The 27,846-nt window shown below is 28.1% G+C and overlaps 1 protein-coding gene across 3 annotated transcripts in view; it reads left to right on the top strand.

Annotated features, from left to right (window-relative positions):
* Positions 1-27,065, top strand: part of LOC123298495 (protein phosphatase PP2A 55 kDa regulatory subunit) — a 41,823-nt gene extending 14,758 nt beyond the window's left edge. Inside the window, exons 1-6 of one of the 3 annotated variants that reach the window (XM_044880523.1) lie at positions 11,244-11,250; positions 16,432-16,622; positions 19,484-19,864; positions 22,800-23,147; positions 25,594-25,820; positions 26,676-27,065. In XM_044880523.1, coding sequence (XP_044736458.1) covers positions 16,550-16,622; positions 19,484-19,864; positions 22,800-23,147; positions 25,594-25,820; positions 26,676-27,044 — 1,398 coding nt within the window. In that variant the 5' untranslated portion in view covers positions 11,244-11,250; positions 16,432-16,549 and the 3' untranslated portion in view covers positions 27,045-27,065. Of the gene's footprint in view, positions 1-11,243; positions 11,251-16,431; positions 16,623-19,203; positions 19,304-19,483; positions 19,865-22,799; positions 23,148-25,593; positions 25,821-26,675 lie in introns of those variants that run through there. The other 2 variants (XM_044880514.1, XM_044880532.1) reach the window with 2 other exon arrangements.
* Positions 27,066-27,846: the final 781 nt, after the last annotated feature.

Here is a 27,846-nt window from a genome sequence, read left to right as displayed (position 1 = left end):
TTATGTAATAATATTGCCTATATTTTTAATAAAAAAATTTATTATCGTAAGTATCCGTGCGTCCATACTGGGTAGTTTTGGTGTGACGTCTGTTAGTATGTACCCTGTGAAATTATGCGTAATTATGTAAGTATACGTAACTCAAAAACCATAAGCATTAGGATATTGTAATTTTGGATTTAAGATTGTTGTAAAATCTAGTTGAGCATCTTCCTTCCATGTACGCAAAAATTTCAAAAATATTGGTGCGCAGTCCTGTAAACTTTGCACATAACAAATACGTTAATAACTACGCAAAATAAAGGTACGCGTAGGCTTCAGGTCAAAAATAGCATCCCATAGCATCATCTTTTCAAAATTAGGTCGTACCTCTAATAAAACAATGTGCTAATTTCGACCTTCGTATATTAAGGGTTAAATATATTTATAGTCATATTAAATGTGAAAATTGTATGCATGAAAATATGATAATATTTAACGCGATACAAGAATGAAAATATTGTTGACAAGGATATGATGTCAGAAAAATATATCATAAATATAGCACACATGACACAAAGTACCTACACATTTATTAAAGTGAATATTTTGTCATTCATTTTTTATGGAATGCATCCAAAATTTATCCATAATTTTTTCAATAATTCAATAATAACGATATCGTATTGAAAATTTCCTGTATTTGTTCTATAACAAGTGAAAATGGCAATAAAGTTAATTGTTTAAATACCCTGTACATTCTGAGACAAAAATCGTTATTGTTTTAAATTTTTTTTTCTAAACCTGAATATATTCGATAGGAATTTATTAATTCTTTTTGTCCCATTTTAATATATCACTCCCACTTTGTGTCGTGAATGTCCTTAATCCAAAATGTCCTGGAAATTGTTAGTATAAAATGATGGCATCTTTTTGGAACCTTGAATTTGACATTGCATTTCAGATCTTTATCAACCAACAAATTTGCCAACAAATTATCAATGATAAGTTTAACTAAAATGAAGGTCGAATGGCACCCGTATAACCACGTTTTGAAGACATCGACATTGATTTGCTCTGCAGTTCAAACAGAATCATAATAATAAAATAAATTTTTTTTTGTAATTACAGCTTGTACTTAACAAATGTACACAGTTTTAAATCATAATTTTTTTTAAACGTAGAAAACTTTTTTTAAAGTGGAAAAAAATTAACTTTAATTTTTTTTTTTTTTTGCTGATTTCATTTTCTTGCTGGAAATAATTTCACTTTGTGACTTTTTTGCACGATTTGTTTTTATTGACTTAAATACTCCCTAAACTATCCAAAATTATAATCCAAAACTTTTTAGGAGGGTTGAGAATTTTTTAATAGTCTAAAAAGTAAATTTTATAGAAAAATATTAAAAAACAAAAAAACAAAACAAAAAACTCACTAATAAAATCTGACAAGAAAATTAACAATTGACTGATTAATTGTTGAAATATAGGTAATTAATTTAGAAAGTGTTGAATGTCGGTGCTTCCATTATTTTTAATAAATTAGAAAACTTCAAAAAACCAACACAATTACGAAAGTATTTTCTAGAACTTTTTTTCATTTTTTCTTTCACAAACTATTTGAAGCTACCTGCCAATTTTCAACTAGCTATTTTTTATAGTTTTAGAGAAAATGGACTCCAAAGTTTAGTCCTAATTTGCGCCCTCGCGAGTAAACAATTATGTTTACGAAAAAAAGTTTCAAACAAAAGATGTATATTTTTTTATGAGAAACATTTTTTAATTTAAATTTTTGTTCTATCTCTAACGGTTTACAACATGGGACCTACGGACTAAAGTAGAATTGCTTGATTGACTAGAATAGGGTATTATCGTTAGTCAAAAATAAATTATGAAATTTGAAAAAAGTTAAAATTTATGTAAAAATATACTTAAATATTCTGATTTCGAGTCATAAAAGCACATTTTTCTATTAAAATATTAAAATTAAAAATCGTAATTTTTAAACTGTATATCACGTGACCTAAAACGCGGGCAAGCCCTGCTGTGGTGTCATATCGGTATGCCATAGCCATAGACCATCAGTTAGTACAGTGTAGACGGCTGGGTATAATATATCCATAGATAATAAGTATTTATATTTATTATAATCAGATGTCTATGAATATATCTGTCAAACTTATTTGTGTTATTTCCTATAATGATACCGATATTACTTATTATTATCAAATTGGATGCCCGAGTTTTTGGCAGTTTAAAAAAGGTTTAAAATTTAATTTAAGTTTTTGGCAAGAAAGCGTGTATATTTTTCCGAAATAAATTTTTGGTGGCTTTTTATTAACAAAATCAACATTTTGAGGTACTTTTTCAAAAGTAGTAGAATACCCTATTGCTTGATTCGTGCCAACTGCTAAATTCTGTTGACATCAGATTTTGAACGTTTCCATTCATAGGTTAAACGAACTTAACATATTTCTTATATCGGATAACGATACTTATAGCACGCCATTTTACTATTTAATAGGCTAATTTTTATCGAGAAAAAAATTAATTAATTATTTTTTTTCAATCAGAAATTTTATATTTTGTAAAATAAATCTTAGTAAAAGAGAGATTGATATAAGATAAGATGAGAAAAGAGAGATGAGAATTAAAATTATGATGATAACATAATAAAAATGTATTATTATTATGTATCATCATAATAATAATGTATTATTATTATTATTATGATACATAATAATAAATCAGTTAATTTTATTTGAATTAGATTAAAAAAAATGATTTAATTAAAATTATGTACATAATGGAAATAGAGAATTAAAATTATGTACATAATAAAAATGATTGTATTAAAATTATGTACATAATAGAAATTGATATGGCACGCCATTTTACTATTTAATATAAAAATGTTATAATTAAAATTATGTACATAATAAAAATGATTGAATTAAAATTATGTACATAATAAAAATGATTGAATTAAAATTATGGACAAAATAGAAATGTAATAATTAAAATTATGTACATAATAAAAATGATTGAATTAAAATTATGTACATAATGAAAATGATTATTATTATGATGATAACATAATAATAATGTATTATTATTACGATCATTTTTTTTTCGGACATTAAATAGTAAAATGGCGTGCCATAATACTTCCAAAATAATATTTTTAAAAAAAAATTTCTAAACAACTATATTATATTTTTCTAAGTTCATTTCCTGTTTAAAAATAAAAAAGAAACTGCACTCTATAGCTATAACAAAATGCTTACAGAGCATAACAATGTTTGTTGCAGTACTTAGTAAAAATTTGCATTGTTTTTACAACAAGTTCATATATTTAATTATTAAAACATTTTTTTTTTAATTTGTTTTATCAAAACATCACACTGTCCGTCCGTCCGCCTCTTCCATGCCACTCATTCAGCATGAAAACAAAAGTTGAGTAACGAACCATTACGAAAATCTTCAATTGTTTTGTTGCATTTTACTTCTTTTAGCTTTTTTATTCTTGTATAATAAAAATAGAAATTTGAGATTCTCACACAAAAACTTGTTGTGTATGCAGGTAGCAACAAGAAAAATAACAACTAACTGTTCATGGAAATTCAACAAATATGTCTTTCTTTGTAAAACAATTTTCAGAGCGAAACCAAAGTAGTGTGCAATGTGTAGGTATCATGTTTTTTTAATTTTTAGTAAAAAGGTTATTTTCAGAAATAAAAAACCGTGGTGAGTGTGATCTTTAGGGACTTTGTCAATAATTTTCTGAGATTTTTACTAAATTATTTTATAATAATAATCATATTATTGTCCATTCCTTATAGATAGAAGATATTATCATCAAAATTTTAGCAATCAACTTTCGTGAACTATCAAAAAATTAAAAAAATTTATTGGCGCCTTAACTAAGAATTAATACTAAATTAGAAATTTGGAGATGTTCCACAACTATCGCATTCGAAAAATAGAACTATATTAATAAAAGATGTCTTGCTAATTCTTATGCTAGGTAATCTAGAGTTACAGTGCATACTAAATAAGCATCGTGATCGCAAACTTCAAATATTGCCTCACTGTGTGACTATGCAATTTCGACCTCATAAACAAATACCTCCACAAAATAATCCCTTTTGTTCTTGTTAGCTTCCGTCTTCAGCATCATAGGTCACTGTCTGGGCAACATGGTGCTTTTACACCTAATGATTGTATATATATCAGCTAAACCCTTACTTAGTATTTATGCCCCTAAAGAATGGTTGAGAGGGGGGCAAAGTTGCAGAACTTGACGGGGGACATCATGCTCCGGGTGGCTTTAATAGTGAATTTAAATCCTAAAAGGTAAGAGATAGAATAACTCTTTAAATCACTGCTGGGCACACTTTGACTTTTTTGTGCTCTGAGTAAAAGAGGTATGTTCCGAAGTGAGATGGATGATACTCCTTGAGAGTATCTGCTTCTACCTGCAGAGCTGAGTTACTCTATAGAGTAACCGTTGCCCACCAGTGCTTTAATTTAGAAAGTTGATCCTTATAAGAAAAAACTAAAATTTTTTATTTAAAACATTTTGTCGAAAATCGCACTATCGATTTTTTTTTCTTACCTTTTAGGATCTAAATTGACTATTAAAGCAATTCGTAGAACTAGGTCAAACTGATATCAGAACACGATGCATCCCCTATCAAACTACGCAACTTTTGCTTAAGTTATTTTTTGATTCATTAACTACAAAACAAGCTATTAGCCATAATAGTTAAAAAGGCCTACCTTGTAAATACAACTTAAGTTTAGTTTTTTGTATTTTCAAGAGGAAGAAGATCCCAAATATATTCAAACGATCAGTCATTTCGAATATAACACTGAATGTTCTAGAAAATTATGGAACTTTCCATGCTTCGCCTGGTATTACATCTGCATGTATCTACCTACGGAATCCTGAAAATGATAGACTTGTTTTTTTGTACATTTTATTAAATAATAAATAATACCTAGCTTAAATTGGTACTTTTATTTAAAAATGTATTCACCTATGTGTAATGGTCATTGACTTCTTTTGGTTAGATAATTTATATTTTGTTAGCATTCCGTAACGGCAATCACCGTGTGCAATTTGGTCTTTTTAATAGGTTGCTAATAATTCTGCATGACTTATGATTAGAAGTCATTTAGAAAATAATCTCTTCTTCGTTACACTATAAACATGACAAATAGAGATCCAATATCTTGACTCGTAGAATCTAAAAACACGAAATTACGTATATCAATAGATAAATTATACTCGAAATGTATATTATTATTTTGTATGTTTTTTGATCCTTAGAATCAATTTTTTATCGTTTCAGACTCATTTGCATGGATAATTTTTCACAATCAACATTTTTATGGTATTTTTAGGAAAAATTTCTGTTTGTGAAAAATTGACTCAGTATATGAGCCTGAAATTCTGGTCAAAAAGAATTGACATACATCTTCACAGTTTAACTTTTTCTTTTTTCTGTGTACTATTTATTGTTACTTGAAAATGGCATACTAGATTTTGTCATACTAATACTTATGTATCTGGTTTACCGAACCCTTATTTTAACAGTTTGTGAATACAATTTTTTTAATGTTAATAAAATTGCATTTCTTTTTAATTTATATTATTTGATTTTAATAACTTTTAGTCAGTTGTTTTTTTATCACTTTCTCATATCGTATGATCGTATGTTAGAGAAAGTAATATTTCGATTTATAAATTCAATTGAATCGAACTTTTTTGTTTTAGAGGGTGCGGGTATTGGAAAATTATTTCTGTATAAATTTAATTTTACCTCGTTTACAATAAGTTTTGTCACATTTTCTTATTAAATACTGAAGTCTTTATTTATTCAGCCGCATACAGACAGGGTATTGAGTTTCCAAGAGGGCAAATTCTTAATATATCCCAAACACTAATTTATACTTTTCAAAATATAAAAATTCTGAAGGCATGTGGAGTTCGATCAACATTAAACTTTTGTTAGCAAGTGATGAGCAAGACCAAGAGTAGGAGATCTTGATCTGACTGTTTGTATTGTACATTTAGTCTTGGTCTAGTTTTTATACATCTAGTTTTGATTTTCTTAGCTCTGGTATTGAATGCAAGACTCTCATGAGTCTTGGTTCCTACGCAATTATAAATATCTCGCAAGACACTTGTGAGAACATGATTTTGGTATCTTTGCTCTTGGTCTTGTTAAACCAGATTTAGTCTCGGCCTTGCAGTTATCGTGAGATCAATTCTATGTCTAACACACAATGTTATAATCTAATTAATAAATTACTAACTCGATTTAGATTTTTAATTTTAAACAAACGCCAATCTACCAAGTTAATCAATAAGTCAATAAAATAAAAATAAATTTTATTAATTAAAAGTTAAATTCTAAAATATGGCACGTAAAAAATACATGAACGCTAATTTTTTTTCGCGTAGTAAATAAAAGAAGGGGTTGTAAAAATGTGTGAGAAAAAAATGAATCCTCACCGTCTGGAAGCGACGTTAAGTCAAAGCATCCATTTTTTATAAACCGCGCAAAATAGTGACGGGTAAAAGTTTTTGGCGGTTTCAGAGAGGAGTGGGGTTGAAGTAAACCAGAAAAAAGTCCATAGTAACCGGATAAACTTGCGAGTATTAAGTGCGATTTTTTTTACAATATGTTACAACATCGCAGATTGGCAGTATGAAGGTAATTTGAAATCAAGCGTGGAAGAAGTCCTAAAAACTACCGTAAAACAAAGTAAGTAAAAATTGAAGTTTCTGCCGCTTGCCAAATAACTTCCATAACTTCCTTTTTCTCACTAGCAACCGAAGCACTTTTACTCTTTTTGGGGTGATTTGGGGGGAGGAGGTGCGAAAGGTCTGCCAGTACTGTGTAGGTAAAGTTTGTGCGGTCGTTATGGAAGTTGTCTGCTACTATTTTGCCATAAAGAAAATCGCATTTGAGTTTATCCGGCTATCTCGACTCCCTCCGAGACCGCCAAAAAGCTTTGTCTGCCACTATTTTTCGCGGCTTATAAAAATTGGATGCTTTGACCTTTGCTTCCAGATGGTTAGGGTCCACTTTTTTCCCCACATTTTTACGCCCCCCCTCTATCTCGAAAAGGGTCGATCTGCCATATATACGAGAGAAAATACTTCACATTTACTCAGGAACTTATTTACTACGCGGCAAAAAGTCAGCGTTCATGAATTTTTTTACGTGCCATATTCTAGAATATTAAAACGTTTTTATTGTACAACTTAAAGAAAAAATATGTGTTTCATTAAATTGAGAATTGTTTTTAATAGTTTCAGAATGTGTTCTTCATTTAATAATAAACATACAAATAATATAAACATATAATGTGTATTATACAGTAAGGCATAGACGTCAATGCTTTAGGAAACTAAATATATCTGAATGAAATTGATAAAATTATTATAAAGTTTTTTTTTTAATTTTCAAGACTAAGATGAAATCATTTATGTTGTTTTGCTTGTGCAATCACCATCATCTTCCGGTAATTACTTACGTCCCTTGTACATTCTGCTTTCAATCAAGCCGATCACCCGTTTTTTGCCCAACGCTAAGTTCAAGGCTCAACATAATTATTAACTTATAATAATATAATAAAATAAACTTTATTCACAAAAATAACAGATACATTATACAAATATATACAATACAAATTATATATCATGCATATTTCATTATTTATTGTTTGTCCAGGTTATTAGCCGTAGCTTCCATCCTGGGCTGTTGCTTGTACCTGCATCGCTTTTATTTATTATTCGGGTTGGGGTGGTTAAATTTGGTGTTTGTTATTTTTTTTTTGTGATGATACAGAAAAAGTTGTAATTATTAACTTGGTTTCTACTTCATGATACGAGCTATTTTTCTTCTGAATATTTTTCAATTCGAATTATCTTTAGTTATCGATTACACTTTTGAGTGCCGTTAATTATGTCGGGTAATTTCAGAATTTTATGAATCTTGATAAATTGATTTTATTTTAATTTACATATTTACATTGTAAGTCGCAACGATTAATTACAACATATTGGGTTTAGTTTAAAAAAAGAGATCTTGTAAAGAGCGTGTAAAGTAGCTTCAAAATCTTCAGAAAAAGAAAATTGTCTCCTTTAAATATGAGAATCAGAAAATTTGGACCCTTCAAGGAAAAAAATTTTAACACCTTCCACAAGCATACTATTATAAAGTATATTAAGATTTATGGTAAATAAAATCCTTATTGCATCTTTATAAAAGATTAAATTAAACACTGAAGAGCAATAACAAAAGTTAAGAACAGCGTAACAGCACAGTAACAACGGATAAAAAAGAATGCAGTATAAATGGCACGGAAATGATGAATTAGCTGCGAATTTATATCAGTTGTAAATAAAGGTATATGTGTATTGGGGAAAAATTGGATTATATCATCTATTAATTTAATCTAATCTATGCGTAAATTTTGAAAGATCTAGATCAGGCATGGCCAAATGTGACTCAGAAAAGTCCCTCACACTTTTGTAACTAAATAACGACCAAGACAGCGACAATCTAAATAGTATCAACCAATAATACGAGTAAGACAGAGAGGCAACATTTTTTTCTACCTACCTTATTACTATTAGAGAAATGAGATAGGTAGAAGAGTCGTATACCCATCTCGCTTCCTACTCTATGAGCAATTATGCGGACTTGTATAAAGAGACACGCAATAAAGTTTATGGCACACAATACAGTTATAACAATGTTGACTTTGACTTAAAATAACTCGCCCATGCCTGGTTTAGATCAATTGATGTGAGTAGCATCGAATTCAAAGCTCCGACCCATTTTTCGAGCAATGGATCGGTTTACAATCAAATTTGCGCATGGAAAATATTACCTACCTACTACATTTTATATAATTTTATCTAAAATATTTTCCGATACACCATTGCAATAACATATTAAACTTATATACTCATATATTTTCATCAATATTTATTTTTTCTATAATATATTTTATATCCTTTACAAATTAATAGTTTATACAAACATTACAAGGTTTTCTTCTCAATATATATTTTAATTTTGTAATTCAATGAAAATCTCATTTAAAAAAAAAACACATTTACATTTAATATGTTGCGTTGTATGTTGTATTAGTTGAGCCTATTTGTATATGTGACTCGAGAATATGGCAACACAAGTCTTAACGAAAGATTTCGAATCATAATCGGGTTGATTATTATAAAAATGTGAACATAGCAAGCAAGAGAATCAAATTTTTTACAGATGCATAGTTAGGATTTTAATTTTTTATACGAACCAACCTATTCGTCGTCCAACCAAGCAATTTTTGCTAGAAACGTTTTCCAAAAATGGAACTTTATATTCTATCAACATTTGTTTGTACATTTTGATACATTTAAAAATCACTATCCCTATATATTATAAATATGAAAGTAAGCATGTTTGTTTGTTTGTTACGCTTTCACGCTAAACTTAGTGAATAGTTTTTAATGAAACTGTATACTGTACAGAAATATAGCTGATATATCAGAATAACACATGAACTATAATTTATAAAGATATACAGTGCAACCTTAATATAACGAACCTCAATATAACGAATTCCTCGATTTAACAAATTTTTCGCAATCCCCTTGAATTGTCCATAAGAGTCAATATAAAATATACATCTACATTACGAATATTTTTTGCGAACAGTCTCTTTATAACGAATTTTCAACTATAATAAAAAATTTAAATACCTCTAAATAACGAAATTCGTCAATTCAAAACCTTTATATAACGTATAAAGTCCCACCAATATATGACAGTTAGTATGCTCCATAATATGTAATTCATGTCGCGAGAGGTTCCGACACTTTTTTCCTCTTTATAACGAATTTTAGACCAGCTTAACCTCAATATTACAAACCTCAGTTTAATGAATTACTTGATATAACGAATATTTACTGGTTCCCTTCAGATTTGTTATATCGAGGTTGCACTGTATTTAAAAAAATTAAAAAATTTAATCAGTGACCTAAAAAACTTCAAGAAAACACTGCGTCTAATTACCCCGGTTTTATTTCCTACAAAACCGCATATCCCGCGTATGGACTATATATTTTAAGATATTAATTTTTTATTTACAATTTTATTATATGTTTATTTGCAGTAAGTAATTGAAATTGAAAAATAAATATGGAAGTTTTTTTTTACTTCTTTAATATGTTGTATCCACTTAAATGCAACGACATGTACTTTTAATTACAATTAAAATAAATATTTTTTATCTAAGCTTTTTATAAAATAATATTAAAGAAAAGTAAATCACATTTGTAACTAGTAGTTTCGAAGTTTAATTACTAGCTGTGATCAATGAATAAAAAATATATATATATAGTTTGAAATTCCATCATCCTTCTTGAATCAAGCGTTATCACAGATAACAAAAAAGAATAATATTTTAAAATGCATATAATTATAAATAAACTCTAGATTTTTAAATAAAAATAGACAGGTTAGATTAGATTAGAAAGGATTCAACGCATTAGCGGTGCTAACACTCATCTCTCCTAAATTTTTTTTTGAACCATTTTCAGCTTTCAACGAAGGTGATTATTTTCTCAATGTTTTTTTCGCCCACCGCCGCCATCTATTTCAAACCAATCGATGAAAATCCTGATGTCGAATTGGCCATATTACCCATAAAAATGTAAAACTAGACTTGATACCATGACAAAATTTGAAAGCGAAATTAAAATTGATTAAAAATGTTCTAAACAATCAAAGATTGCATTCAAAGGTTTAGCAAAACAAAGTTTTATATGTAATCTATATGGCGATACCCACGTATGACGTCACTATCGGGTATCTTCCTCTTTGTTTAATTAGGAATTTTAAACGTTCATACCTTGCATACTAGTAAAGATTTTTAAAAACCAACTTCATTTTTCTATTCGTAAAGTGAGAATTCTTCATCTGAAGTGATAAAAAAAATTTAGTCCGATTCCCTATTAGGACTATGATTCCCTATTACAATGTCGTAACTCATGTACTGGGTAGTCTTAAATTTTCAATATAAACCAAATAAACAATTCATAAAGTTATATACCCATCCATACAATTATATTAATAAAGTAGTGTATTCTTTCTATGGTAACTGACTGAATTAAAACTCTAGCACGGTGCGGATAGAGGCCGAGTGAAAAATTGAACAAAAATTATCTTTTAAATAAAATTTTTTATTTGTTTAATAAACCAAAAATGACCCATTGTTAGTTTACTCATCTTAGATGTATATTATTTTTTATGAAGGATAAAAATTGAATATTCATCATTTTCAATAAACGTCAAATTTTTAAACATATAAAAAAATTTTTGGAAAAATTTACTTTTACGAGACGCATGACGCTTCACAAGTTTCTACCAAACTTGAAACTCAAAATATACCGAACAATCCAAGGAGGTTAGTAACCTTAGTCCGTTCGCACAGTCCACAATAACTCAAAAACGAAAAAATAAATTTAATAGGATTATAGATATAAAAGTACAATTCAGTTCATGAACAAGAAAACTACGCTCTTTAGACAGAAAACAAGAACTTACTGCGATAACTTTTTTTAGTAATGTCAATAAATTTCCACAGATTCAAGGCTTATTTATTTATTAAATATTTTATTTTGTTGCTTTGGCTCGACTATGTCGCTATATAGTCTTCACTTCCCCTGCCCTCACTTGTTCTCTCTTTTTGTACACAATTTCATAAGTGTTAATTTTTTGGTGCGGAACACTAATTTTTTTACAAATTTGACCTATCTGTGAGTCTAAACCAATCTCGAATCCACTTGAACACGCACAAAAAATTTCATCAAAATCGATACAGGCGTTTAGGAGTAGTCACAAACACACGCACAAAATAATTAAATAAACGTTGTATCCACGGATATAGGAAACTATACTTGTAAATTTTTTTATTTTGCATTTTAAGAAAAAGTCATTCTTTACAAAAAATTTTGCTTATTCTATGTATTCTAGTATGTAGGCATACTTAAAACTTTTAAATAATGTACAGGGTAGCCAAAAATTTTCTTTTTGGTAAACTACCCTTTCTTTTTAAAGTTTAACGCGTTACTAAGAAAAGTTGCTCACAATTAACAACTGTGACTCTGTACAAAATTTAAATTTTAAGAAGATCTTTCAAACTTTGGCAATTCCATCTTAGCGAATGTTGCTTTATCCCAGAAAATAAATATTCTTATTAATTTGCTAACACAGATATAATACTCCTAGATTTTTTTTTGTGGGGTTATCCTCAAACAAAAAGTTTATAATTGTAATCTAAATGCCAATAAAAATCTTTTAAAATGATTAAATAATTATAATTGAAATTTGATCAGTTTGTCCCAAATTGGCATTTGATTGGAGTCTTGCCAAAATCATTTTAAAGAAGTAATCATAATATTCTCTTTATTTCAAATATATAAGATACTTATAAAAAGTATTTTATAAGTCGTCTAATAATCTTTTTTAAGAATTTCTTAATTTTGATGAAAAACTCATGTTTTTTTTTATTCCTAAATAAATTCCCATAAATAAATGGTTTATAACTATTTAATATAACGGATAGCCAAACACTTTGTAGTCATGTAAATAAAGTTGCCTATAATTCTGCTTATTATTTTTGTTTTAGTGTTTTTATTAAAATCAGACTGAAACCCGTTGAAAAATAATCAAGCATGCCGAAAATAAAAACTTAATGTTTTTGGAAGATAGTATTTTTGGCGAATATCTATGTTTCAAAAATTCGTTGTAATAATAGCTAAATGGGTAAAATTTTAGTTTGCTGGTAGAAATTGGGCTAAAAAATTATTAATGAAAAAATAGCGAATGCAAAAAAGCTCCACCACCGCATGCTAATTAACCAGCTGGTTAATTATGTACTTATGCCTGCATGCTATTTTTATTAAAGCTGACTATATCCCTGCATGTACTTGCCGAGTTTCAGCAGCTCATACCAGATCTCAGGTATCTCATTTATACCTCAATTTACAAAATATAATGGATTTTTGATTCAGATAGAAAAACATACGAAATTGTAAAGTTTTATATCCAACTTATTTATTTTTAATTTTTAAAAATAACTCTTTTAATAATAGACCCGAGCAAAAATCTATGTCAGATAAGAGTTATTAGTGGTAATTTGAAGAGAAGTGTTTAAAAACTGTAGTTAATACAGCATGCAAATATTTCCAATATATAATTATTTATAGTTTATCAGATAAATATCTGAAAAATTGGGCAAAAATTATTAAAATAGTTGATTAAAGTTTGGAAAAAAATTCGTATGGGCCCAGGCACAACTTTTTTCATTTGTTTAATCTGCATTAAAATATAAACTCGGTAATTTCAACAAACTGGCATGTCGGAAAAAATGATTATTGCAATTTGTTATTAAATTACCTTTTTATTATCCTGTTAAAAAAAACGTTATAATAGCATTGGCCGAACTTCGGAAAAACTACAGAAGAACTAAATTTATGTACATTTTTTTTTTTTGGCGTTATTATGAAACTCCAAAAAGACGCTATAGCACCTGCCTCGTTAAAAGTTTTTTCTTGTGGCGTGAAAGAACTCAGTTTTTCATTTATGTCTTCCTAAAGCCTTCTCCATAACAGTATTCTGACATAAACGCCAACTAACTGTATATTGAAAACATTTATAAGTCGTTGAACGTTCCTATTTTTTTACGACAAATATATATTTATCAATTAACAGGTTACAATATATAACTGACCTACATTTAATATGATTTATACAAATCAATTTGAGTTATTGCTTGTATAAGTTGTGTTAGTGTTAGTACCTATAATAAATTTTTAACTTATTACCAAGATTTTTATCTAAAGTTTATTTTTATAACAAGCGTGAGAATTTAACTTACTATATACAGGATGAGGCAGATAAGTGTGCGATTTAGAAAACGCTTTAAAAAGAAATCCCATTAATTTTTCAATTTTTATCCCTGTTTCTCTTCATTAAAAAAACATTTAATTAATTATGTTTTTAAGCAAATTGTATTGCGTTTTTAAGAAAATTCAGTCTAGGTGTAAACATTTTTGCAGAATAGTTTTGAAGTTATTCACTATTAACCGTTGCATTGCAATAAAGATTTTAAACACTTCTCACCGTATTCACTCTTTTAGTGCTTCAATATTGTTTTGACTAAAAGCTTTCATAGCATTAGCACAATGCTAGGGTATTCACACCGCCGCGCTCCGTTATTTACTTAATTAATTTATAAGAAAAATATTCTACAATTTGCTTAATAACACAGTTAATTTTCTTCAGTAATTATTCTTCTTAAATGCTTTTTTAGTAGTTTAAGGTAGTAAAAAGATAATTTGAAAAAAATGATTTAATTTCTTTATACAGCTTTTTCAAAATCGAACACTTTTCTGACCCACCATAAATAATCAAATTTTTCTAAAACCTACATACGAGTGCCGATTTATTTATATGCTCGAGTTAAATAATGTTTTCTCCTTGTTTTGAATGTGTCTTTTCTATTTATCTTGTATGCTTTAAAATCTATCAAGTAGTGAAGTCTATATTCCGAAATCTATATTAGATGCCATATTCATGCTTGGCAAGTACCCCAGAATAAGAATCAAGAATTTGACGGGAAAAATTCTGTTCTCAATTTTTTTAATCTGAAGTACGTATTTTAAGATCATTTTACACAAGAAATGGTAGTTTTTTCCGCTAAGTTAAGTGTTTAAGGAAATGCGACTTAAAAATATGTATGTCATTATTGCACTTAATCAAAAAAAAACACGCAAACTATGGAAAAATGCTTTAGCCAAAAGTTGTCAAGAGCAATAGAGGACATTCGCCTGTGGTCATGACTTTGACCTACAATTATCGATAAACTTTAAGCATATTTCCTTTCGATTGAATGCAATAATGACATATTTTTAAGTCACATTTCATCCGAAAGCTGACGTTTTTCGAAAAATTGTTTTAAACAAAAATTGTAAATTTTTTTATGAGGATCATTTCTAATTTATAGTGTTATTCTATCTCTTACCGCTTAGGAATAGGATTTAAATTTGCTATATTAAAGAAACGCGAGGAACTAGATCCAATCTGATGAACTATATCCAAAACATGATGTCACTCACCAAACTCTACAATTTTTGTTTAAGTTATTTTTTGATTGGTTAACTACAAAACGAGCTATTAGCCATTATAAATTAAAATGACCCGGACTCTATATATTTTTATATCCTGTATACATGAAATATATGTCAGGGCATACCAATTTTAGTCCCAAGTTTTTAACGCTTACAAATATGGATGATACGAACAAAATTTTGATATAGGTGTTCATAAATCACCTTATTGGTCCATTTTCTAATTAGTCATCAGAAGTTTTTTTATAATGTAGGTACTTAGACCATAAAACCGTTAGAGATAGAAAATAAACAACTTTTGTTTGAAGCATTCGTTCGTAAATATCTTGATTTTTCCCTGAGGGTCTAAATTAGAGCAAAACTTAATTTTTCATTTTGTTAAAAACTATATAAGTTGTTCAAAATTTGTACGTAGCTTCAAATAGTAAGTTTAAAGATTCTAATTTCATATTAAGTCCATCCGATAATATAAGGGATCAGTTTTTGGTGAAAAGTTTTATCCTACATGCCACCATCTGATCCCACAGGGCTCTTTTTCTTTTTTAAAATCGATCCAAAATTTTTTTGGTAGTCAAGCAGACACGCAGACACCACGAGTTAAAAGAAAGGGAGTTATAAATAATACGCAAGCACTGATATTCAGCTCTATCTGTATAGGGTATTTCAATAATTAATTTAGTCAATTATTTTTCATTTTTTTGCAAATAGATGTGTCATTACATAAAACTCTGTTTTAGGGCGCCAAGAAAACAAGGCCAAGACTGACTTCAAGGCACTTTATATAGACATAAATAACCGCAGACTATTTTATTATAATATAATATAATATATTATAATACTACAATAATAAAATTAACGTAATGTTTATGATGCAAAACTGTTGATGATCAACTTAAAAAGAAAACGTTGCAAAATCGTATATGGTATACACCTCCTGAATGTTTGAAACACTTGAAGGTTTTCAAATACACACCACATACATACCTTTAAAAAAACACTTTTGCTCTAAGGTAAATAATAATTAAATAATAAAACAATACGCTAAAATCAATATGCCAACAGAGCCTATCCTTAGAAATGGATATCATTTTACATTTTCCAATTCCCGTTATCATGTTTCATGTTAAATCAAGGCTACATAATGTACTTTTACCATCAAAACTTTATCAAGAGTAAATAACTTATTAATTACCTACTTATTTCAATTAATTAATTAAAATTTAATTTTTGTTTTAGATATATTGAAGCAACGTGTAAAATAGCGAACACGATTCGTCAAGGAGGGGTGATTGGCCTATGGGCCTCACCAACACCTGTCAAACGTACGGGGGTGAAGCCCGGGCCCCCGGCGAGTATGCGACATACCGGCTTTGGTAAACTTGGTGGCCTTATAAATACTGCTGTGAATGCTTCTAAACGACAATCAAGTAAGTATTTAATTTTTTTTAATTTTTATTTAGTGCAAATAAGGCTTTATGTTTTTTTTATGGGTTAAGCTTTCATAATTTTAGATTGTAGGTATAATGTAACGAATTTGTAACTAAAATAGAAAACCAGCCGATGATGTCTTAAAAGTTTCATCACCCCTTTTTATTACAAAGATTAGCTAGACATTAATATTTAATACAATCAGGCAAGAAATTTTAAAGGAAGGCGAGTTGCAAAAAACACAAATAATATTGCCAGAAATTTAAATAAAAAAAGCTAAAGGAGAAGTAAGACACAGTGGATCAACCGTAATATTTGTATCTTATTTCAAGGCATTTAATTCTGTGTAATTCTTTCAGAAATTTTCTTGGGATACAAATATTAAGGTTGTTCTTAATGAAAATTTATTTAAAAATATGTAATAAATAATTAAAAAGTTTCCTTTTGAAAAGCTTCAGAAATTTTATGAATGCAAATAATTATTTCTAAGAAAAACAGAAAATTGAAAAAAATTTTATTAAAAAAAATTTTTTTTTTTTTAACATATAACTCGAAACCTTAATAAATCGAAAAGTATAGCAATCTTATAAAGCCTAGGCATTGTCATCTAACTCTTTTGAATACTTTTTATTTAACTAGCAGGGATCACAATACGATTATTAGGTCGATCGAATGAAAGTTTGTTTTTGCAACGCCTCAAAGAGTGTTGGGGAAAAACTGCCCGAGCGAACAAGTCTGAAACAATCAAAAACGGGTCAAAAGACATAGGAAATGATCTGAATTTCTTGTCAACTCCTTCATGGCCACAGAACCCTTGCTAGTAACTGGAGTATAATTTATTTTTCTAATATTTTTTTGAAAACATTCTTATCATTAAATAAATTAATAAAATTTGAATTTCACTCCTTGCACCTTATATTATCAAATAACTTAATTTTGTCGATTTTAGGAGGTTGGTGGGTTGGCATGATTTTTAATTTAGTAATTTGATATTCATGGAAAGTTTTCGTTTCAAAATTCAAGATAGTAGCTTTTAATGAAAATAAAGAATAAAAGTAGACTAAAATCTTCGCTCGTGGTGTATTAAAAAAATTCTATTATTTTAACATTATCTACCATTTTATGAAGTCATGCTGTTATAACTTGAACCACCCTGTATAGAGGTTACGAAGTGCTCTCACATATTTTTATACCATGTGTATATGAAATCCCAAGTTTGTAACGCCTAAAAATTTTGATGCTACGAACAAAATTTTGGAATAGGTGTTCACAAAATCATCTAATTAGTCCATTTTCAGTTGTCCGCCCGTCTGTCTGTTCATCTGTCTGTCTGTCTGTTTGTCCGTCTGTCAACACGATAACTCAAAAACGAAAAAAATACCAAGCTGAAATTTTTATAGGGTGCTTAGGACGTAAAACTGAGGTCGAATTTGTAAATGAGCAACATAGATCAACTGGGCCTTGGGCGCGTAGACATAGAATATACCGTTAGAGATAGAACAAAAGTTTAAATGTAAAAAATGTTCCTTATATAAAAATTAACAACTTTTGTTTGAAACATTTTTTCGTAAACATTACTGTTTCTTGAGGGCGCAAATCAGGTGCAAATTATATAGTATGTATTATATGGGAATATCAGTTCTGTGTGGCTATCTACTTACATGAAGTAAACAAAAAAAACGATTCTGTAATCAACACTGTCTATACCATACAATATTAATATTATACATATATATATATATATACATATAATATTATAAGGTCTATACATGGTATTTCAACAATTAACTCAGTCAATTGTTTATTTTCACTTGTTTAAATTAATTTTGTCGTTATAAATTATATTTGTTATGTTCGATAGATTTTATAATATGTTTGTTGCGTCACTTAAATCTGTTAAATAAAGGTTTTATCTTCAACAAAATTATCATTTCAAATTTAGAATGGTACCTACTAAAAGTTCCTTCTTATTAATTAAAACTACTTATTATGCAAAATGAATTTACAGTTTCTTAGGGTTTTAGAAAATCAATTTGCACCTAATAATTTCCCAAAAATATTATTAATAATAGGACTTTCGCTTTACAGTTTACGCTAAACAATTGCATAATAAAAAGCTATTATCCTCATAAAAGTTTTATTATTTATATTTACGACATTTGAAATGGTTTCCATATATTCTTCTACACTAATAAACAAATAATAATCTTCAATTCAAAATAATACTAATTTATAAACATTGTTAATTACTTAATAATATGAAAAATACTTCCTAATTAAAGGTTAATTAAAAATATATATTTAATTTGAAAATTTTTTTAATTTAAATCATAAATAAATGACATACTCAGTCGATAAGATACAGAAAACTGTTTTACTAGCAAAGTTACATCATATTTTTAAAATATTATAAATAAAGTATAAATCATTAACCCTCCGTTCTAATAATGATTAATAATAAGTAATCAATTAAATTTATAAAATATTCGATCAATGAAATCATTCTACTTTCTCTTTGAAACTAATAAGAATTGATACATATTTTATAAATTTATATTTCGCGCTAGATTTATTTGCTAACATGGCGGTCGTCGCATTGTAGCTTGTCAGCCCTGACCTCGATTACCGACTATGTTAGTTTAGTATTAAACACTTTTCTGTTTTCGTGAAATAATGGAAGGTAATCTTCAATTGGTTATGTTAATGTTATTAATTTTATTTATTTATTTTAATAAAAACAAAAACTATATTCCATAATTTTAATTTTTAATACAAATCACAAGACCGATCGTAAAGGTTGTCGGTCGAACTCCAACCTATAACAAATTTTAAAAAAGAAAATGTGTATTATTTTTTGTAGGTAATGGAGATGTACAGTGGTGCTTTTCACAAGTAAAAGGTACCTTAGATGATGAAGTGACAGAAGCCGATATAATATCATGTGTTGAATTTAATCACGATGGTGAATTACTTGCAACGGGGGACAAAGGTGGACGTGTTGTTATCTTCCAACGGGATGCCCATTCAAAAGTATCAATACCGCGTCGTGGTGAATATAACGTATACTCAACATTTCAATCACATGAACCTGAATTCGACTACCTCAAAAGTTTAGAAATTGAAGAAAAAATTAATAAAATTCGATGGTTAAAACGTAAAAATCAAGCACATTTTTTATTATCAACAAATGATAAAACAATTAAATTATGGAAAGTTAGCGAGCGTGATAAACGTGTTGAAGGTTTGTTTTAGTCATTTAAAATAAAAAAAACAACTTAAATAGGAGATAGCCTAACTTGATCTATAGCCGGCCTAGGTAACTGAAAATTGTGATTAAACGATCGATTGTTGGTAAAAAGTTACAAAAAATGGACCAATTTTTCGGCATTTATCTGTCTAAAAGATGAAGTGTTTATTTGCACCGTAGCACGAAAATGTCAAAATTTATCATTCATGTTTGTATTGTTTACATTGATATAATTCCAAAAGCATTTGATGTAAAGTAATTCTTTTAAAATATTTTTAGAGAATTTTTGAAAGAAAAATTCAAATGATGATGTTGTGCCAATGATAGAAATCTAAACAATTTATTCGAATACCCATCGATCCTACCTAGAAGATGATAAAAATGATCAATCTTTAAAATTTATACTTTTTATTTTCGAAAAGGACAAACGAACACTTTCGTGTGTTTAGCGTGAATATCACCTTAAGATAATATTATCTAAGTTTTTGAGGAAAAATTATTAGTTTTTCCCTGTGATTCATCGATCCACAGATTAACAGATTAGTCATATCATGTATCGGGTTAGCACGGGTGTACGAGCTTTTTTACTTTTTGGTCATTCCTGTGATTACGTTCATTCACTAATCCTCAGAAAATCTGAGAAAAGTTAAAAAAACTTATTCACGCTAATCATCTACTCTAAACTAGGTTAACGTGAAACTCACACTAAACACAGGAGGGTAGGTGTTCGTACCTCACCCTATTATTCTACTCCTGTAAACGTCAGTATCCGATCTAGAGAAAATAATTTTAGGCTTATCAGAATGAAATTAAATACGCGTCCGTTTTTTATAATTGAAACGCTAAATGCGTTAACAGGTAAAATAAAAACAGAAAGTGAAAGTTTAAAGAAAGGGAAATACTTACAAAATTTGGAATTCTTGGGTTAAAATTAGTAACAAGGAAATTTTGATCTGTAGCAAAGTTGTAAGTGAACTTAAGTATTTACAGAGGTAATTGGAATTTTAATATTCAATAAGTCTACAGGTTTATCATAAAGTATCGCCGGAAACTAAAATAAAACTAATAATTTGTATTGGAAATATTTATTCGTAAACCTCCGATTAGATCTCACAAAAATTTAATGATCAGACTATTAGATGAGTTTATTTTTAAATGAATTTATTATTCTTGATGGTCGAAATCAAATCATAGTAATCAATCTCAAACAGTATAATTTTTTACTGGTCAAATAATTTTGATCATTTTTAAGCCTTTAATTTCTAGAATCAGAAACGTTTCCGATACTTTTTCAAAATCTTGTATAATCTTGGCTTCACTTGAGTATAGGCAATCATTACTAAACTAGCTTAGCTTTGATCAATTTTGATCTATAATACAGAAATATACATTGAATTAAATGAAATCTTGATTTTTAACTGACATGTCACGCATTCATGATTTTATACACTAATTATTATTGTTATGTTGCCTGCTTTATCAAACAAAATTTCTATGATAGAACTATGCAGATTCTATGTGACAATTTTGCTAGTTAAAATCCGACTCGTTTTAATATATAATAAAAATGGCGGAACTCTCTACCTATAAATGCAACTTGCGCTTGATTTTTTTTTCAAACACTTCCTTTGAATGGATGTTTTTCCTGAGAAAAGCATGGCCAATTAAAAACTAAATGGTAGCAGCATCTAGTTTTTAATATTCAAAGTTCAAATATAGATATTAAGGATGTTCCCTCGGCAATAATAGAAAAAATAAGTACGAGAAAAAAATAAATTAGTAGATAAGGATCCGAATTTTTAGTATGTTATAGTTAACGAAATATATTATTGTATAAAACAAAAATTTGGGTACCTTACCGTTCAATCAAGAGAGTTTTTATTAATTAAAAATACACTAAATAACATAACCTGTTATGAGGATGGTATTTTATTTAGTGTATTTTTAATTAATAAAAACTCTCTTGATTGAACGGTAAGGTACCCAAATTTTTGTTTTATACAATAATATATTTCGTGAACTATAACGTACTAAAAATTCGGATCATTATCTACTAATTTATTTTTTTCTCGTACTGGCGAGGGAACATCTTTAAATCACATAATCGGGAGCATATATTCAGTGTAATGTTTACCTGAGAAGTAGTACTTTTTTTTTAAATATTTATCCAAAAATAACTCAAACCATGGATTGAATGAAATAGTTTCTAATGTTTCTAATTTTAGATGGGTCTAGAATTGCTTGACATGCGATTAAAGTTTTTGACAGGGAAAAATCTAAGTATTTTTTATAATATGTTTTTCTCTGATATTAACTCTCAATTATTTTTATATCTATAGTTTTATTATTTAGAAGTTTTTTTTGTTTCATAATTTTGAAATTAGAAATATACATCTAGTATTCCTATAATATTCAAATGGTTCTATAATGATCTGAGATCCGTCATTAAAAAAATGTAACCTCATCTGTTAATTGAAGAAAATAGCATTGAATAGGTTTATTACAATATAAACAGTTTAGGAATGTAATCTCTGCCAGGATAGTACTTCTGCTATTAATATTAATTCAATGCCATCCTATTCAATACCTTTTTAATTAATTAACAGATGAGAGTATATTATTTTAATGCCGGATCTTGGACCATAATAATCAGTTCCAAAAAAAGTAATTTAAATAGTTTTATGAATAGAAAATAGTTCTATATTCTCTATAAAATTTTTATTTTATCAAATGAACGAAATAATGAAAAAAAAGCTTTCAATTAATCGGAAAAATAAACACTGATCTTTTTCGGCTGTGCGCTTCATTTATTTCGTAGAGTCTCGTATATACAATAATAACATAAAATTTTGATTGAGATAAGAAATATAATAAGAGATATTTAAATACGACGTTGATTACTGTAAATAAATCTTACTTCTGTTTATAGGTTACAATACGAAAGAAGAAAATGGACATATTAGGGATCCATCGTGTGTGACATCGTTACGTGTACCAACGATACGACCGATGGAATTAACAGTTGAAGCATCACCACGTAGAATATTCGCAAATGCACATACCTATCATATTAACTCAATATCTGTAAACTCTGATCAGGAGACCTATCTGTCAGCGGATGATTTACGTATCAACCTTTGGCATTTAGAAATCACCGATCAGAGCTTCAATATTGTTGATATTAAACCGGTCAATATGGAAGAATTAACTGAAGTGATTACAGCAGCTGAATTCCATCCGGTTGAATGTAACTTATTTGTGTATTCTAGTAGTAAAGGTAAGTATCCTCCAATAAATTATTGATTATAATACTCCTCAAATGAGCACTGGGTTATAGTGTTTCACTCATTGGTGGAGTGTTTAATCAGTAATGGGGTTTTACTTTTATTATTTCTATAAGTGGCGAAGTTTTGAAAACGTCATACTATTGATGGAATTAGTTTGTATGCTGAATGGTATAAAATGATAGAGAACCAGGAAAAATTTTGCAAATTTTATCATTTCTAAACAATCAAAAAAGATTGCAATGTTTATTCAAAATACTAAGAATTAATATTTTTCGCTACATATTATAATGCGCTGAATAAAGTTAGTTGAAATTAAGCAAAAATGACGTTTAAAAGTCAGCAATCATATATTTGGAAATGATGCAGCTCGAAATTACCCAGAGAGACTCCAAGCACTTAAACGCGATGTCACATTCTTAAATAGATTCATTTTGACTCTTAAGTTCGTAGATTTTAAAATTTGATTCAAAAAGAATGCAGGTTCATTAACTAAAAGATAAATATACGAGAAAAATAGAATAGAGGGCTGATAAACCGTCATAACAAACTGAAAGCAAGTAATCGAAATTATTTCCTCCCGAGCAGTTAGTTCATAGATTATATATTTCTCACGTGATTAATAAGTATTTCGCTACATACGTATTTCAAGTAATGTTAACGAACGTACCAGCAAAATAATATATTAATTCGGAAATGTAGTTATACGGTAATCATATAGCCCTAATGCTATTAGTAGTTCAAAAATTGATTTTTGAACAATACCCAATACCTAGTAAGATATATCACTTTCGGCTTTAACGAAATTCGAAAATATAAAAATATTCGTTGAAGAATAAGTTCGAAACTAGAATACAAAAACATTTTTTCTAAACGAAATTTTTACACAGCCTCTGTAACAAGAATCATAATAGATATTGTAGTTAGCTTAGAAAGTACGGTATTTGAAATATAATGAAACCTAATTAGTTAAATTTTCCTTTCGGCGCATTTTTAAAGCCTGAAACATTATCGATCTCGAAACCAATTTTCTTTGGTATATTTTTAAAAATTTTGGTTAAATACTATGAATGTATTGAATAACACTACTTTAAAATAAGAATATATAATTTATCGAAACTTGAAACTTACGTTTCCTGGAGTAATATTTTCCAAACTTATTATTTTTAATTAGACGTGCGGTGCTTCAAGACTTGTCAGGTTTACTCTACTATGCTATGTTTGTAGGGCTTGATACATTAGCTTCGCTCTTAATTAATGACGCGGAATTTTCGGGTAATTATTCCATATTTTGTCAATACTGGAAATACATACGCAGTTGTAAAAGTCCAATTGCTAAACATGTTAGAGAAGTATAGACTCAGTTGACAATAACATACCTATGATATCTTTTGCTTTCAAATTTTTTTTATTTTTATACAGAAATAAATATTGATTAATGACTGTTAAAAAACTTCCTTAATCCTGGTTTTGAAAATATTTTTTCTACGTCAAAATATTTCTACTGCACAATTTTACTTCTTAAATAAAATTAATATTACATAACTTCTGCGTTAAAATATTTTTATTTCAATATATTTCTACTTTTTAATAATAATAATACTTTAAAATATTTTACTCCTAAATGGTACTACTTAAAAAATCTGCTTTAACATATTTGTGCTTAAAAATAATTTTACTCTCCAACATTTATACTTTTAAAGATTGATCTTTTAAATAATTGATTCTACTTTGAAATAACACTACTACTGTCAAATTAAATTATCCAATTTATCACCAAAAAATAAGATTTTCAAATATTTTTATACCGTATGGACTAGCATTACCACATATATTAAAAGAAATCGTTTCACACTCATTGTTATTGTCTGTTTGTACCGATACCGCACGACAACCAAAGCACTGTTATTTAAAATTAATCTTAGCGTGACGCATTACGTCTCCCGCATGTGATAAACGCTTAAATACAATCGCGCCTTAAGCATTTTTTTATAATTAAAATTATACATTTGAACATCTGTTCAAAGAATCAGTATTTAGACCTCATATTTGTCCTTTTTTGGAAACTCAAAATCAAATGTACTTGTTTTGAAAATATTACCAGAGTTTGGCAAGCTATTATAAATTATAAAATAATATTTTGAAAAATTCAAAAATTTGTTTTACTTATTGTTAAATTTAACTTAAATTCTTATGTTTCAGGCTTTAAATATGTGTAAGCTTCCACAGACATTTCCTGTTTCCCATCCTTGATCCTTATTTTTCTCCAAGGTAAGTTTCCAATACCATTTATGTAAAATTTATAATCAAAGATTCCTTATTTTTGAACTCAATTGCCACACCGTGATAGAATACAGTTTATTCGTTAAATAATTTATTTGAGTTGTACCACCCTTGAAAAAGGGGTTTATACGTAACAATTTTTTTTAAATTTTATAGGTACAATAAGGCTATGTGATATGAGAGCAGCCGCATTATGCGATCGACATGCAAAACTATTTGAAGAACCAGAAGATCCAACAAATAGAAGTTTCTTTTCAGAAATAATATCTAGTATTTCCGATGTAAAACTATCAAATTCGGGGCGGTATATGATTTCTAGGGATTATTTATCTGTAAAAGTATGGGATTTGCATATGGAAACTAGACCTATTGAAACTTATCCAGTATGTTTTTATTCTTTATATTTTTCTTAAAAAACTGAGTATCTAAAATATTATTAGAAATAACGTATGTGTCGAGGCTCAGCAATTGTCGGGCTATAAAAATTTTTTTAAATATTATTAGGAATCTATTATTTTAACGTTGGCAAATATTCGATTACTAATAACCATACAGAGAATTTACAATGTATGAGAGTGCATAAAACTTGTTAATTGCATTTGATAGATCTAATCAAGTTTTATTGAAAAAATAGCGTACCAAAATAGCTAATCGAATGTTTAACCAATTAATTTATTTTATTGAGATAAAACAATTTCTAATAATCTTAATACAATAATTTTTACAAGGAAATAAAATATTCTAAAAAAGCAAATTTTTATTTCTTATGCAGAAGATATTGAGGAAATAAATTTTAAAATAATATCTTTTAAATGTGGTCTTACATGTTCGCTACATTAAATAACCTACAGAATTTTCTTTTTCCGTAAATCTCTAAAAACAAACTAACAAATCTGTGTAAATCTCTTAAAACTCACAAAATCACTTTTGAGGAATGGAAAAGTGTCTTATGTTAATGTTCTATCAAGTTGCTGATCGTCTTTTTAAATGAGTTAAATATCTGTGACCTATAGTTTAAAGAGTACAGTGAGTATCATTTTTCCGTTAATTTCTCATTAAGGACTATATCGCAAAACTTCAATTTTTAAAAGCACGAACAAATTTGGAAAAATATTCAGCAAATGTCAGAGATTTTTTTAAAAGCATTTACATAGGCACCCTTCTAGCATTTGATACTCAGTTTAGTCTAATTAAGATTTTTTTTCATCCTAGATAATAAATTTAATTTTTATTTTTAGGTACACGAATATTTACGATCAAGATTATGTGCACTATATGAAAACGATTGTATATTCGATAAATTCGAATGTTGTTGGAATGGTAACGATACAGCAATAATGACCGGTTCATATAATAATTTCTTCCGTATGTTTGATCGTACAACAAAGCGTGAAGCAACATTAGAAGCATCACGTGATATTGCCAAACCAAAAACTGTATTAAAACCGCGCAAAGTGTGTACAGGGAATAAACGAAAAAAGGATGAAATTAGCGTAGATTGTTTAGATTTCAATAAAAAAATTTTACATACTGCATGGCATCCCACTGAAAATATAATTGCTGTAGCCGCTACAAATAATCTATTCTTATTCCAAGATAAGTTCTAGCGAAAATAATATTAAAAGAAAAAAAAACAAAAAAATTATTACTAAAATAAAATTTAGATTTTAAGTTAGGTTTATATATATAAATATATAAAATTTAAATATCTTTTTTGTTTTTTTTTTTTTTGTTTTCGGTTTTGATATCATGAGCCAGAGTAGTTATTTGATACCACTCAAATCATTTAATCGTAATAATGCCTTACAGTGCCATTGTTTTGGATTTCCAAATTTCAGAATATTCTCAAGTATGTTAGTATTATGCAGCTTATACCACAATTTAATTAACAGATTTTATTTTAAGTTGTGGAAAGTATTCCAAAATTTTAAATATTTTCTTTATTTTGTCGGGCTTTAGATATTTTTTAAGCCAACGTTGTTATATGATTAAAATCGTTTAAAAATCATCAAAGATATGGCAGAATAAAAAACAAAAAATTCATTTTTTCATCACAGCCAAATTTATCAGAAAATAATGACTGTTAACTAAATGATGGGACACTCTGTATATTGTCTCTCGCCACGACATGCGTTATAAAAATAGCTTTTTATATTTATTGTAATAAAAAATAAAAAATAAAAATAAAATAAAATAAAAAAACATCACGCATATCTGTTATTTTATAAAATTGTCGTCGAGAGACATGGAGACATTGTCGGTATCAAAAACAAGGCACATTCAACACACACACTCATTTTTCAGGATCATAAATTTTAGATGGCTTTAAATATTATCGATGTATGAAAACATAAAATTTTTCTTTTAAAATTGATCTTGAAATAAGTGCTTCCATGTAAGCCTAGAAGT

The sequence above is a fragment of the Chrysoperla carnea genome, chromosome 1 (genome assembly GCF_905475395.1).
Source record: "Chrysoperla carnea chromosome 1, inChrCarn1.1, whole genome shotgun sequence".
Taxonomy (NCBI): domain Eukaryota; kingdom Metazoa; phylum Arthropoda; class Insecta; order Neuroptera; family Chrysopidae; genus Chrysoperla; species Chrysoperla carnea.
Note: the sequence above shows the minus strand (reverse complement) of the source record. Positions and strands in the feature narration are given on the sequence as shown.